A 15,873-nucleotide genomic window follows, 5' to 3' on the forward strand; every position below is an offset into this window, starting at 1 on the left:
TGTATTTCATTTTCTATGTCTTATGTTTTGACACCTTAAAAACCTGCTGGCCTGGGAGAGACTGTCTTCCCAGGGCTGGCCAGTTCTCAGAGATGGGAAAGGGGGCACGCCTTTTAGCGCCTCTGACGCCCCAACCCAGGATATCCCCTGCCCTAAATCATCCCAGGGCCAGGCAACTGGAGTACCCCCCAACCCCCACACCATTTCCCAGAGCCTGTTGAGATTATTCCCACTAGTCAACCCTAAACTGTTTGCTCTTCCCTGCTGTGCCTTTCCAGAAGAAAGCCCAGTAAAGTCTCTGGCCTAAGCTTTCCCCCTCCCTGTTGCTTCTGCCCCCCCCCCCGACCCCCCAGACTACCCAGGTGCTCCACACATGGCCCTACCAGGGATGGGGTGCCCCTCCTCCTGGGAAACACAAATAATACATTGCCAACAGCATTGGCCTCCCCTTTTTGCCCCTCCCCAAGTCACCTCTGTGAATTAAAATCCCAATGGGTAGAGCTACCTGGGTGGCTCAGCGATTGAGCATCTGTCTTTGGCCCAGGTCGTGATCCTGGGGTCCTGGGATCGAGTTCCACATCGGGCTCCCTGTAGAGAACCTGCTTCTCCCTCTGCCTGTGTCTCTGCCTCTCTCTGTGTCTCTCATGAATAAATAAATAAAATCTTTAAAAAATAAAATAAAATCCCATGGGTACAAATGAGCCGACCCCTGCCTGTGTGGACTCATGCTGTCCTGAAGGCAACAGACATTAAACAGATCCAAGACACTAGAGCACCCCAGAGAGGTTGCAGCGTATGGGAGAGAAATGGGATGCCGAGAGCCTCTCAGCCATCTGAGATGGCGAGATGGTCATCTGTGGGCTTTGGCCCATCAGTGTGCCTCCCCCCAGTGCCGCTTTGCGCATCCATCCTCCCCCTCACCCAGATGCTAGTCCTATAGCATCCAGTAAAAGCTTTCCTGCACTTGCTGCTGTTTACTGGCCTGGCTAATTTATATATTCTACTCCTCCCCTGTGGTAACTGGCCCAAGATAGGCTTGCGACCCAGACTAGGCTAATGAGCCTGCTGGTTGGTGCCCAATTGGGCCGTGTGTGGAGAGACACTACTGGGGAAGAGAGCCAACCCAGGGATGCAATGCTGTGGTTTCAGAGCCTCGAGGGGGCTGTGTTGGTCCTGGCTGTATCCCTGATTTGCTAGTTTTGATGTCCAAAAAACTCCCTTTTGCTCCAAGCAAGCTGAGCAGGGTTTCCAACCCCGAAATCAAGTTTCCTGGCCAGTATAGGGAGCTGGCCCCTTTGGAGGACGGCAGGAAGGGTCCCCCGTAGAAGTGGCAGATTGAGAAGTGAAAGATGATTAGGAAGCAGCTGGGTGGAGAGGAGAGAGAGAACATGGCACATAGGACGGGCAGCATGAGGGAAGGGTCCCAGGTGGGAGAAACAGGGCTTCAGGAATTTATTTGCTTCGTTAGCCTGTGTGTGTTGTTATGGTTACGCACACTTTTGATGAATAACCCTTGTTAAGTAAGATCTATCCATAAAGTAATCTATTGTCTGAAAATTCCTTGCCATTTGATATATCATGAGTCATTAAATATATTTGGTTTTGCTCTCATGAACCTCTGACTGGGCCTATTTATTTATTCAGTCTAATTTTCTATTTTGCACCTAGGATTTTGGACCTAAAATCCTGGCCTGACTCAGCTCGGAAGCCTAGAAGGCTTGGAGCAGCTTTGGGAGTGTCAGGGAGGTGGGTGTAGGGCCAAGGGCCAGTTTTGCCTGGCGATGCAGCTGCCAAGGGAGCTGAGTGGTGCCACTCCGGCTCAGAGCAGCCATTCATCAGCTCAAAAAGAGAAATGAATTTGTCAATCTTTGGCTTCGCCTTTGACCCCCCAGAGGGCTGGAGCTGACAAGTCTAGAAATGTGGCTGCCATCAGTTGCAGAATCAGTAAACCCACCAGAGTATGCAGGGAGATGGAAATAGGAACCTCTTACAATGTCATCCACCTCTTCCTTCTCCCTGCACCTCTCCCAAATCCTGTTCCTATCACCAGATTATTTAATTTACCCATGTGGGGGTGTGTGTGTGGGGGTGGGTGGCGGTGGCAGGGAACAGGAGGGAAAACTAGCTGAGTTGGTTTTGTGTTATTTCTTTGCATTCCAGCTCCGGCCAGGACAGCGAGCAGGAGGAAGGAGATTTTTCCACATACGAACATCCTTTGTGAGGCTAAAATGTGTTACTATGATGTATACCTGCATTATATGAGTTAACTTTGACTCCCCAAGTTGGAATTCTTTGGAGGAAAGAATCAATCATGCATGTTTTCACAGGACACAGCACCCAACACAATGCCTAGCCCTAGGAGGAGTCCTGATTCTTGAATCAATGACTTTTACTTAACTAGTCACCATTCCAGAAACGGTCCACACCTGAGCTCCCCAGATGGGGCGAGGCATATAAAGTCCCCATCTGCAGATCAAATGAGTAGAGCAGGCAGGGGTCAGTTATCCTAATGGGTTGGGCCCAAGCCTTGGCATGAAAGAGGCTTTGGGGACACTGAGCCCTGGGTGGGGTCCGGCCCAGACCTGGCCAGGTGGCTCCTGCCCTCAGCGCGTGCTGAGTGTCAGATGGGGGAGAGCAGGGGAGGTCAGGTAAGTCCAGGAGTGGGAGCCCCTGGGATAGCAGGGAGCACGGAGTCTGCAGTGGGTCCAGCCTAGGCCTGGCCAGGTGAGCGGCCGGGACCCAGGTGATGGACCTGGCGGGGCCTGTGGGCCAGCACGGGGCTCTGAGTCCCGGGTGGGGTCGATCATGGCTCCGGGCATGAAGGTTAGAGTTTTGGAAAGAGGCAGTGTGTCCCGCTTCGGGGGGCGGCGGTGGGGGTGGGGGTGGGGGTGGGGGTGCCGAGCTCTGGACAGGGGAGGTCACTGGGCTCTGGGTTGGGGGTGTCAGTCCCTGGCCCGGGCTTGGAGGCTCCACCGCAGTAGGGAGAGCTGTGTCTCCGGCGGGAGGGTCGGGACAGGCTCCCAGCCACGAAGAAGGTGCCGAGACCTGGTTGGGGGCGTCATTCCCTGGCTGTGGCGGGGAGATTCTGGCGGGCGGAGGCCCCGGAGTCCTGCGCGATGGGCGCAGCGGGTGGGCGGGGAGCGCGGCGCCTCGGGTCCCGCGGGCACCGCGCGGTGGGTCTGCGGCCGCGGTGTGGAGCGGGTCCCGTGGGGACGCGGGCGCGGGTGGGTCGGTCGCCCGGGCCTGGACGCTCCGGGCCGGCAGGGGGCGCTGCGTGCCACGCCGGGGCGGGCTCCGCGCGGCTCCGGGCCGGCAGGGGGCGCTGGGCTGGGGGCGGCGCGGCGGGCGCCCGGCAGGGGGCGCTCTGGGCGCGGCGGAGGCGGCCGGGGCGGGCGGCGGCGGCGGCGGCGGCGGTGGCGGCGGCGGCCGGGAGCTCGCGGGGCCGGGCCAGCGGCGGCGGCGGCGGCGGCGGGGGCAGCGGAGGAGGCGGAGCGGCGGCGGCGGCGGCGGCGGCGGCGGCCCCGGGGGCGGGGGGCGGGGGGCGGGGGGCGGGAGCGCCGCCGGCCGAGCGCACAGGCCGCGGCCCGCGGAGCCCGCCATGCCGGCGCGGGAGTGAGGCGCGGCGGGCCAGGGCCGAGGAGCGGCGGCGGGGCCCGGCCCCAGGAGCGGCGGCCTCGGCCTCCGGCGCAGCCCGGAAATGTCCGGCCGGCTGGAGAAAGCAGGTGAGCGCGGGCGGGCGGCGGCGGGCGGGGCGGGCCTGCGCGGCGGGGGAGCCTCCGCCCAGGCCTGGGGCCGCCGCCCGCCGCCCTCGGCGCTCCGGGCCGGGATGCGGGGCGGGTCCGCGCTGTCCCCGCCGCCGAGCCCCCCCCCCCCGCCGGGCCCGGGAGCCCGTGGCTCGCGCCGAGGACGAGCCGCCGCCTTTGTGTGCGCCCGGGACCCTTGCGGCCGGCGCGGGGCAGGAGCGAGCCGGGTGCGGGGCGGCCCAGGCGCGGGGCGCGGGCAGGCGGGCAGGCGGGCAGGGGCGCTGTCGGAGCCCGCGGGGCTGGGCGCCGCGACTGGGGCTCGGGGCTGGGGCCGGGGCTCGGGGCTCGGGGCCGGGGCCTGCGGGCGTCCGGGCGGCGGCGGCGGCGGCGTAGGCGGACCGGGCGGGCCAGCCCCGGAGCCCGGCGGACGCGGGGCGCTGCAGGAAGGACGTCCTGCGACCTTGGCCGAGGGTCTCCGCGCCCCGGGCCGCCCGCGGCGCCTCCCCGGAGTGCTCAGGACGCCCTGGCGGCTCCGCGGGACGGAGGGCTTGGCCCCGGGGCCCCGGGAGCGCGGCGGCCCGGCCGGGAGCCCGGCTCCCTTCCTGGCGGGCAGGGCCGGGCTGCAGCGCCGCGTCTCGGGCACGTTTCTCGGGTCCGGTCGGGCACGCCCGGGGACCGCGGGCTGCTTTGCTTCTCCGCCCACGTGCCAGCCCAGAGCACCTCGGGTCAGCTCGGCAGCGTTGCTCAGGAGCTCGGTGAACGGTGCCTCAGAACGGTGGGCGCTCCAGGGGAAGCGGGATTGAAGGTGTGACGTTAATGGGATTTTCTCCGATTGCAAAGATGCGTTCATTGTCAAAAACGTGGAAGTGGCGGAAGAGTGAAAAGCGAGCCAAAAAGCACCTGTGAGCATCCCAGGAGCCGCCTCCTGAAGCTCAGGCCGCTCCGATGAGGTGAACCGTCGTTCCTGTTCTCTGTCCTTCAGCACGGAGGCCTAAGGCCAGCTCACTCCGGCGGAGGTTCTCCCAGCACAGACTGGCCTCCGGCACCGCCTTCTGCCGGGGGCTGCAGCAGATGCAGAAACCTCTAAGTGCCCGCTCCAGAGAAGCCTGCCCGAGGCAGGGAGAGCCGACCTAGCATAACACCCCACCCGCAGGCCACCTGAAACACAGGGCAGCGGGAGGTGGAGTCCAGGCTTGGGCACCCGGGAAAGGGGGGCTTCACTGGTGAGGCCGTTGGGGACGGGGGCGCCCTTTGTGCTAGGCTCCGTGGAGAGGGTAAGACGGGGTGGGGGGTCGGGGGCAGAGTGGAAGGGGCTGAGCAGGGGGCTGTGGGGCACTCAAGAGGCAAAGCAGGAGAGTTCTGAGGTTGGCAAGAAGACCAGGGCTGGCACTTCATGTGGAGCCAGCAAGAACTCCATCCTTGTGGTATTAGGCCTTTGGCTGTGATTCACGCACAGTCGTCAGGGGAGATGAGGACACTCCTGGAATGACAGGTACATCTTCCTGGTGGTTTCTGCTGATCATTGTAGGTGGACTTCCCTTTGCACTTCGACGAGATTTCTGTTGGTGTTTCCTAAACTTCCTACTCTTATAAGCCACCAGCAGCGTTTCGTTGAAAAGAAAGGTCCGTGGGGGAAGTGGGGACCCCGGTTAGCAAGCAAACAGTCTCTGGTAGTTACGGAGCCTGATTGTAGTAAGCAATCATTGTCCGCCTCTGGGGGAGATCTTTTTGAGACTGTCCCTCCCGCTGCTCTAGAGGGTACTGACTTACTCATTCAGCAGAGCCTGGCTGTGGGAGGGGTCCTGCGCATCGCCTTCCTCTGAGACCCTACCGTTTCTTGGGGATGCAGAAAGGCAAGCCTCAGTTCGTGCTGTCCCTGGTCGTCTCTGCTCCAGGCCCCATGTGGGATCAAGACAGTCTGGGTTCCAGAGGGTGGCAGAGGGTCAGCTTCTTGGATGGTTCGGGGCCTGTCCAGTGAGGCTTGGTGGAGGAGGGTTGACATTGAAGGACCCAGGAAGAAGGCTAGGGCGAAGGCTGATGGGTCAGGGAGCTCCCTGGGGTGAGCTTGTGGGTAGGCCTGGCAAAGAGAAGAGGTTCTTCCCAAGAGCTAAAAGGGACAAGGGAGGGTTCTTCCCAAGCTCTGGACAAGGGAGGACACTGGACTCTGGGTTGGGGATGTCAGTTTTGAAAGGCCACACTGGCAGGAGATGTGTAGCTGCTCCAAGGCCACTTTGGGGGAACCAGTGATCTTGGTTCTGGTCGTGCACACAGGCATGATGCGTCTCATTTTGTTCAGTGCTTCCTTCCAGCAAGCATGTCATGTGCGGACGGTTGATGCTCCCTGATGTTTCTGGAGCTTAAATGCCTCTTCTGCCTGTGAACAGAGGTAACTGGCTGGTGGCTCTGGGCTGGTTTCAGTCCATAGACATGTTGTGTTTGATCCATACACATTGTTGAAAAAAGAACTAGCGGCCAGTATTTAAAAATCAGGAAATCACTCACATATCTCAGCTTTCTGGTTCTCCTGAGTGAAGAGGTAGCTCTAAGGCCTTGTTTCGTTCGTACAAGGCAGCATGGACGGGGGCCCCACCACTCCTGCTGCCAGCCACTGCTCTGATTCCTGTTTCCCACTTGGGCTGTTGACATTTGAGTCTGTGGCCCCTTCCTTGGAGAAACCATTTGTGTTTGTTTGCTTTTCATCTGGACTTTGAAATCTTTGCCCCATTCCTTCATTGATTCATTCCTCGGTCCCTCCATTCGGCACTGATTTTGTGTAGGCTCCGTCAGGCTCCACACGAGGCTCTGGAGATGCAGCGCTAGACTCAGTAGACATCGCAGTGTATAGCCCAGGCACTGGCTCTGGCAGTGTGGGGAGCACGGGGGAGCTCAGGAAGGGTCACATCAGGCTTGTAGGGGTGGGTGTTGGGGAGCCAGTTCTGTGAGGATTTGAGATTTAGAGTGAGACTCGGGTGAGTTGAGTTAGCAGGGTGCAACAGAGGGATGGGAAAGAAGGTGGCTTCAGTTACGCCGTGTTCATCAGAGTCTCTCTTGCTCATTCGTGCCTTCATTCCTTCACCAGATAGTTGATCCAGCATCTCCTAGGGGCCTGGACCTCTTCTGGTCCTTGGAATACAACAGAGATCCCTGCCTCCTGGGCCTTACCTTCTCACCAGGAAAGATAATCAAAGTAGATACGTGATATGAAGATGTAAATTATGCAGGTGTTTGTTTTTTTAATTCTCTTTCCCTGGTCTGTGTTCCCAGCAGAGCAGTCCGTCTAGGAGTTTTATCACTCATCAACACCCTTGGCCAGCCCTGTAGGCTCCCTGTGACCCTGAGCTGTTCACTGGGGCTGACATGGTGGCAGGATGACTAGACCAGTGCACCGCCAGAGGACAAAATAACTTTGGCATCTCAGATTTAAGTGTACATTTTACAGATGTGTGAAGAGTCTTTGATTAGAAAGAAAATTGTACACCGACTGTATTCACAGTAACTTTCTGTCATTACATATTTTTAGAACAGAGGAAAGATGCAAGTACTGTCACATGAGGCTGTAGACTTTTGGCTTGGTAAAGAGTTCTTGTCGATCAGCAGTCACTGTATTTTTATCAATTTTAAAGCTTCTTTCAAATTTTACACTTCCTTTCCCCCCCACAATTAACAGTCTTTGTGGTCAAAATGAATCCAGTCAACAAATACAACATTTTTTATGGCACCTGGTAGTCCTTCATTCACTCACACCTGCAACACTCAATTGAGTCCCTCCTTGTTGGCAAACACCGTGACACCTCACAGTGGCAGAGTCCGCAGAAGGCTGGCCCTTCCAGGGTCACAGTCCAAAAGTAACATCAAAACAGTCTTGAACATCCCTGCAGTGTCCTGTGGTTTTGAGAATGCAGTGAGGGACCCAGTCATCTCACTCCGTTCTCAGGACTGGCCCTGGGCGGGGGACGGGGCGGGAGTAGTGGGTTATTTTGCACCTGAGGGCAACTAAGATCCTGGGAAGCTTGGTCACTTTTGTGGGGGCGGGGGGACTATAGCCCCATTGCGGTACAGTGGGGAACCGACCCCAGTGGTCCCCAGCCGCCTTTCTGCCTTCACAGAGCACTGCTTAGAGAGTCTCCATGGTGCTTGGGACATAGTAGCTTTCCATCTTAATTCCTGTTGATGTTTCGTTTCTTTTCTGATCTTACCAAAGGCAGGAGGGGGACCTCAGTTAAATTAAGGTAGGCCCAGGGCAGTCTTTAGGCTGCATATGAGACTAATGATACCAATAACATTAGCAGTCCTATCAGGAGAGAACTAGTATGAATGCGGGCTATGTTTCACAAAATTAGCCACAGCAACCCCAAAGGTTTCCTGGTCTCCTGAGCAGCTGTTGGCAGAGGTGGTTTGAATGGGATTCCTTGTAGCCGACAGACCTGATAGGAGGCCTATAAAGATGAGTCATGTATGAGCTTGCAGAAAAATCATTTCCCAAATTAGCCCGGATTGCAGAATGCCTTGAGCATGGGGCTGGGTCTTACCTCAGGCCAGCTGGATGTGTTCCCCGTTGCCATAATAAGATGACGCACTGGGACGAGCAGCGGGCCCAGTAGCATCGCCAGCTACCCCGCCCGTGGAGCAGCCGACTGGGTGACTGGGCGCCACGCTGCTGGGACAGGTGTTCCTCTGATCCGTCACCCACCTTGCCCTAAAGGCTCTTTTATGATTAAAAAAACAAAACCCATAGTTTGTGAGTTATTAAGGGATCTGTCATCGTAGTTTCTGGCTCTTTGTTTTAAGCCATTTGACTAAAAATTGGAGGCCTGTCATTGTGACCTTGGGGAGTCCTTTCCCTTTTCTGGGTCTCATTTTCTCCATCAGTGCTCTGAAGGGTCAGGATTCTGAAATTAGTGCTTTCCTGTTTTGTTTGAAAGCAGCAGGTCCTTTTCTATTTTTTTTTTTTAAAGATTTTATTTATTTATTAGAGAAAGAGAGAGAGAGGCAGAGACACAAGCAGAGGGAGAAGCAGGCTCCATGCGGGAGCCGGATGTGAGATCCTGGGTCTCCAGGATCACGCCCTGGGCTGAAGGCGGCGCTAAACTGCTAAGCCACCAGGGCGGCCCAGCAGGTCCTTTTCTAAACCTAAGGGGGCCATTAGATAATGGGTAATGGGAGCCACTTTGAGGACAGTGAATCTTTCGTGCTCAGCTGTGCCGCCAAGGATCCTTCTTGGGTCCTCCACCAAACAGTGTGAAAACCCACTTCCTAGCTGTGCTCAGCCTCCTCTACCAAAACCAGCTAGCTCTGGTCTCCGAGTGCCTTCTCTTCCTCCAGCAGATAATGAATCCCATGGGAAAGCCCCAAATAAACACTTGGGTAGAATGGTATTGTTTAGCTCATTCAGAAACCAGAGCCTTGCTTTCCTTCCTGAAAGTTAAAAATCAACAAATACAGTCTTGACTAGAGCATTAGCTTCTTGAGGGAGTGTGCCCGTCTGGTCCCCCCACGGGCTTGCCTTTGCTGCAACTAGAATGTAGAATGTTGCTTGAAGAATGAATGGATTTAGTTGATATAATCATAGAATGAATTTAGGTCTCTGATTCCAAGTCTCAGAATTATTATTATTTTTAAATATTTTCCTTTTAAGTAAACTCTACATCCACTGTGGGGCTTGAACTTACGACTCTGAGATCAAGACTCTCACACTCCACTGACTGAGCCAGCAAGGCTCCCCAAAATACCTTTAAATGGAGCTTCTGGGTTTTGAGTTGCCAGTTAGAATGTTTCTTGGTGACTTAGTAAGACCTATAATCTGATCAGGATCTGCAGATAGTTGGGGGTTTGTGTTAACCATGTACATTGATGGCTATTTTAGTTCAGTTTCCTGAGTGCTTTGGTGAGCTTTTTCCTCATCTCATAGTGAGGCTGAGATCAAAGTCCCAAAACACTCAATTGAGAAAGCTCTACAACACAATGAGAGACTGAGCCATACTCAACTCTGATACTGTGATGGTCAGGCAGCTGCCGACCGGTCTGTGCGGGTCTGTGGGACGCAGAGGGACAGAGTCCTCTCAGACAGTACTCGTGCGCATTAAACAGTTGTGACTCTGCCTTTCATTTACAGACCACTGGCATACGCCAGTTGTTCTGCTCAGCCTGCTGCCCACAACCAGGTCACGATGAGTCCCTGTACCTACTTATTTTTGTCGGTTGGCCTCTGAGTGTTATTTAGGACACGCTGCCTGCACCATCAGCTCTGTTTATGGTACATGCTCCCTGAGGGGGGTAGGAGAGCTGTGGACTGGTGGGGTTTTCCTGGCTCCCCCTTTCTTCTTTGTCAAAGGCCTTAGGCAGAATCTCTCATGTCATATCCTCCTCCTCTGTGGGCAGAGATGCAGTGGAGAGATTTACCTACTGGATTGAAAGTCTGCTATCTGATGGTCACTGTTCCTCTTCATCCCCACCTTTTTCTTCCAGGCTGTGGTTCTGAAGATTGATGATGGTTCTCTGAACCAGTCCCGACTGCAGTCCAGACTGCGTCTTTTTAAAATACTGTTACTGGCCCTCAACAGCTTTGACCCTCTGTTCTCATTAGTTCCTTAAAGGTGATCTTTCTCCTTGTTTTTCACTGGCTTGCTGGCACCACACAGTCATTTTACTGCAAATTAAGTTTTGTCATCAGCAAACTCTGCCCCACTTTTAAAGCATGGAAGAAATGGAGTTGTCAAGCACAGGGTGGCTTGTGGTGCTTCCCAGGGTGGGAGACAAGAGGGCGGAGTTCAGGCATTCGGTTTCTAGCTTTTCAAAAATGTGTGCCATCAGTGTGGACTTGACAGATGTGGCTCCCAGCCGCATGCCAAACTGTTGAGAATGGCAGCCCGCCCATGGCCTCCTTGAGCAGGCCTGTGATGCTGGCAGCCTTTGGGAGAAGGTAGATGTGGATGTAGAATGAAAAGAGAGACAGCGGAAGTCCAGTGCAATGGAATGGATCTGAACTGCCACTTAGTTGGCCCAAAACAAGCAAACAAAAAACCTCCAAAACTTCTGTTTGGAAACAATGGTTCTATTTATTTGCTGGTTATGGATAATCACATGTGCCTCTCCTTCACACAACTGCTTGTGAATAAATAGATGGATGATTGTGCATAGGTCATGGATCTGGCTACTCTTGGCTCCTCCTCTCAATAATAAGTGCAAATAATAACAGCAGCTAACTTTCATTGAGCACTTACCACTGGTACATTACCCGTACCAGTCTCTGTGCTGCATGCTTTACACACGTGGTCTCATTTAATCCTTACAGAGGAACTTCTCTTTCTGCAGAGGACAAAACTGAGACACAGAGCTTTTCTTTTGTGCCTAGGATCCTGAGATCCAGAATAGCTGAGATTTGCCCATGGTCGTGTGCTCAGTGGGGGCCAAATTGCAACCTCAGCCCATATGACTACTTCCCATTTATCTGTATTTTTGTTGGCTGTGATGACATGATTCTCTTGACTGTTGTGATTTGGGTAGATATGAGCCTCCACATTTCCAGGGACCCCGCTGCCACTGAGGCAGCCGCTAGTCACTAGCTGCTAGACACTAAAAGTACCACTAGGTAATGCTGATGGGGATGTTGGAGGAGACATTGGACCTGGCTCTCCTGGTCGCTCCAGCTCATGAGGAGGGACCAGGAAGGCCTGCTTCATGCTGGGTGACCTGGGGCAAATGACTTAATCTTTCTGAGCTTCTGGCACCTCTGTTGTAACCCAGTGGAGTGGACAAAACCCATCTCAGGACCCTTTCTTAATGCTAATTCTTTGTGAGCCTAGTCTGCAGTATAAAGTGGGGGGGAGTTAGATGTATTGAGTTGTTTCGTTGGTTTTTAATGACACTGATACTGCGGGGCACTTAACTATCGTCACAGTAAAACTTACATAATCCTTTATAACTTTCAAAACACTTCTGTAGACATGAGGTGTTTTGCTGTTGTTTTGGGTTTTGTTCTTTAGTTATGATAAAATATTGGAGTCATATGGCATTTTTAATCTCTGTTGAAGAGGACAACAGCTCACAGTTGCTGGGTATTTCCTGTGTGCTAGGCACTGCTAGGAGCTTTACCTTTAGATAGTGGATGATTTGATTAGTTTTGTTCTTGTAAAGAGAGCAAAATGACAGGTATTGTGCACATTTGGCAGTTGAAAAAAGGGAGGGGACATGGTGAGAAGTGACTAGCTGAGGTCACGCGCTGAGTGGGAGGCAGAGCGCTTCTCTTCCCCTCCTCCTCTGCTTGTGTTCCCCAGATCCAGAGTCTAGTGCTGGTCCTCTACAGAGCCACCAGGAGGCTGGCCTGAAGCCACCCTCAGTGTCTTTTCTTTGGCATCCCCTGGGGCTTTCCAGCCCCTCTGAGGGCCCTGAAGATGTGTCCATATCTCTCTACAGGGTTTTGAAGTAGCTTCTGGTTTCTCAGAGGTGACTAAAAAAGTGAATTTGCTAAAAATATTGTATGAGAATCTGCTTTGGATGTGAACAATGCAGAGAGGTCCTTACTTGAAATAGCTCCATCCGCCCACCTCCCCACCCACCTACCATCCGCCCATCTATGTATTAGTGGCTGAGTACTCCCTGAGTGCCAGTTGTCTGCCAGGGCAGGGAAGGGTACTGAGAAGAAGATCAAAGGCATCTGTACCCTTAGGGAGTTGACAGTCTGGCCACCACCTGTGCTATGTGCAGGAGACTTTTGACTTAGGCTTTCATACTCTCAGTGTTCATCCATGTTGGAAGCAGCCTGAGCCCAGCCTGGAGGTCAGGAGACCCGCCTCATGGGCCCCAGCTCTGCATGCAAGCACCAGATCTGTGCACCTCTGAGCCCTCAGGCTCCCCATCTGCGAAATGAGAGGCTGGACTCAGGAACAGTGATGGAGGCATGGGCCTCCAAGTCCTACAGCTGTGGATTGGCATCCAGCTCTCCCATAGGATGGTTGTGGGATCTTGGATGAATTGCTTTGCCTGTGTAAGTCTCTGTTCTATTATCTGTAAAATGGACAAAATCATAACCAGGCCTACCTTATGGTCTTGAGGAAAGATTAAATGAGATGATGTACATAAAGCGTATTAGCAGAGTCTTGACACATTAAGTGCTCATAAACATTAGCTTTTGTTCTTCCCTAATATCCTCTTCTGCTCTAAAATGACAGTTTCTTAAAAAAAAATCATATGTAGGTGAAATTCAGACCTCTGTGCTCATGGAAGATGGGGAGCAGGCTATTGAGGTATTTCCTTCCAGCGTGTGTGTGTGTGTGTGTGTCTCTCTCTCTCTCTCTCTCTCTCTTTACATTTGAGAAAGCTGAATTCCAGGGAATAGATTTTTGTAACTAATAAACCTCCAAAAAGATCATTTATAGGGGGAATAGAAGGCATTTCATTTCAGCTACACATGGCCCTAGCACATGTGGGTAGGTTGATGATAGTCCTGATTATATTCTTTTTAAAGTCTATGTGGAAGGAATAGGCCCATCTTCATGGGTAGCAGCTTATCTCAGAGTCACACTGTATCTTTGCTTCCTCCCAAGTTTCTCCTTGCAGGGGTGACTCTCAGGACTCATTAAACCATCTTTGTTCAGCTCTGAAGGTGAAAGGACCCAGTATGGTGTTTTTGTCTTGTGACAGTTAAAATGCCACAAACTGTTTGAGGTCCTCTTGTACAAGTCACTTACAAATCGTGTTGAACGCCATGAACAGGTGATTTCATACCCTGATTTTTCTTCCTTGATAATTTTTCACAATTAGGATAAATTGAGAAATCCTGACGTATTGTTCTGAGTCTCCCCTCACCTGCGTCCCCCTAGGCTCTTGTGACAGGTGAAAGGAAATGTGTACAGTGTCCTTGCAGGTTTGTCACTGCAGCTCACTCAGCACAGGGCTCTTTGCAGAGAGCCCAGAGACCAATCAACCCTTTTCACTTTCTTTAATCACTGGGTCCTGAAGCTACAGAACCTCTCACTTAATTAGCATAACCACACTAATTTGTGCTCCTGCCTCAGCTTGTCAAGAGTGCCTTACAAATATTAATTCACTGAGCTCATCAGAAAACCAAAGGCACAGATCAAAAGCATGCTTTCCTGCATGATCTATCCTTGTTTTTTCTGTTCACTGGGAGCTGTCTCTATTAATTACCCTAAATGTGCAGGGTTGTAGACTGCAGTTTTTATATTTGACCAAGATAGGAATTGGGCTAAGTACCTGGACCGCATTTCAGCCCTGTTTCCTAGCTCTGGCTTGGTAGGTGAGGAAATTGTGTGGACTAAAATCACCATGGGGGACATACCACTGGGACTGCTTGGAACTGAGGCATCTTTGAGCGATGGAGAGAACTGGCCTGAGTGTCTGGCACTGGCACTGCCAGAGGCCCGCTGTGCCCTGTGGGGCAAGCCACAATCCCTCCCTGGACCTTGGAACTAGAGTTAACAATTCCTGAATTTTTTGAGATCATTAAGTCCTACTAAGTATCTGGTGGAAGCACTGTAGACCCTGTCCCCAGGGAGAAAGATTCATTTTATGTGTTGTGGACATGGTTCTGCCCGCTCTAAATTCCTTCTACTGTAGGAGAAATAATAATTAGCAAACACTCCACATCTCGAAAAGTTTGAATGGAATCTCACGTATCCGAAATAATCAGGACTTAGTTTCTCCTAGTTCAGTCAGACCTGGGTTCAGATGTAATAATTACACATTCCTGGAGTTTTGTGAGGGTTCCACGAGATGATGCATGTAAGTCAGCATAATGTTTATGTGGATAAAAGGAGAAATTCTTTTGCAGGGCACCTGGGTAGCTCAGTGGTTGAGCATCTGCCTTTGGCCCCGGTCATGATTTTGGGGTCTTGGGATTGAGTCCCACATTGGGCTCCCCACAGGAAACCTGCTTCTCCCTCTGCCTGTGTCTCTGCCTCTCTCTGTGTCTCTCATGAATGAATAAATATTAAAAAACAAACAAACAAACCCTCTTTTGCCTTCTGCATGAACATTTTTTTTTTTTTAATTTACATGCAGTAAAACTGACCTTCTTTTGGGTGTACAATTCTCTGAATTTTACCTCATCTCTAGATCTGTGTAACCACCATGACAGCCTTGCTGTCTCTTTGGTTCCATCTTGCTGTCTTTTTGTGGTTAGACCCTTCCCCTACCCCTGACATCCAGCAGCCATTGATCTGTTCCCCATCCCTGTAGTTTCGCCTTTCCCAGAACATCACCGAGTATGTAACTTTGGAGATGGGCTTCTTTTACTCAACATAGTGGCTTTGAGATTCATGAAGTTGTTTTTATCAGTATTTTACTCTTTTTTATCGCCGAGTAGTATTCCATTGTATACACATAGTCCATGTTTATCTACTTAAAATTTGACCTTGGTTAACAACTAGATCTGTTTTCTGGAAATAGATAAAGATGGCATTTGATTAACAAAAATCAGGCAACCCAATTAAAAAACTTGAGTAGACATCTCCAAAGAAGACACGCAAATGGCTAATAAGAACATAAAAAGATGCTCAGCATCATCAATCATTAGGGAAATGTAGATCAAAACCACAAATACCACCTCATGCCCATTAACATGGCTGCTTTCAAAAGGGAAAAAAAAAACAGGAAATAAAACAAGTATTGATGAGGATGTATAGAAACTAGAGCTGTTGGCACAGGCTGCCATCCTTCTACACGCACAGCTCTGGAGGCATACCTCTGACCCTGGCTCTAGGGCTTGCTGAGACCCCTTCTCCCTCAGTTCCAAGGTCCTTGGCACTCTAGTTTTTGCCCTTCATGTGGCATAGTGGCCACAGAGATGACATACAGAGATTGCCTGGGCAGGGAAAGGCCCAGAGACTTCATGGAGAAGAAGTTGGGACCCAGTTACCACCAAAAACCTGGTGAACCCATCCCAGCTGAGGGGACCAGTCATTGAGGAAAGAAGCAGATGGCTTCTTCTAGGTTGTTCCATCCATGGGAGCAGTTCCTCATTACCTAGAATAGAGTTGATATAGGACATCTCTGTGTATAACTCCAGATCCTCTCAGGCTCACCTGTCATTTAATCCAGCCATTGCTGCCCAGATCAGTTCTGCATAGGCACCAGCCAACTGCACATGGGTGTCACATGGCCCCTTTCCAGG

The 15,873-nt window shown here is 52.4% G+C and overlaps 1 protein-coding gene across 3 annotated transcripts in view; it reads left to right on the plus strand.

Moving 5' to 3' along the window:
* Positions 1 to 3,548: 3,548 nt before the first annotated feature.
* Positions 3,549 to 15,873, plus strand: part of RAPGEF1 (Rap guanine nucleotide exchange factor 1) — a 137,522-nt gene continuing 125,197 nt past the window's right edge. Inside the window, exon 1 of one of the 3 annotated variants that reach the window (XM_025475553.3) lies at positions 3,549 to 3,722. In XM_025475553.3, coding sequence (XP_025331338.1) covers positions 3,698 to 3,722 — 25 coding nt within the window. In that variant the 5' untranslated portion in view covers positions 3,549 to 3,697. Of the gene's footprint in view, positions 3,723 to 4,373; positions 4,694 to 5,070; positions 5,236 to 15,873 lie in introns of those variants that run through there. The other 2 variants (XM_025475556.3, XM_025475554.3) reach the window with 2 other exon arrangements.

The sequence above is a fragment of the Canis lupus genome, chromosome 9 (assembly GCF_003254725.2).
Source record: "Canis lupus dingo isolate Sandy chromosome 9, ASM325472v2, whole genome shotgun sequence".
Classification (NCBI taxonomy): Eukaryota; Metazoa; Chordata; class Mammalia; order Carnivora; family Canidae; genus Canis; species Canis lupus.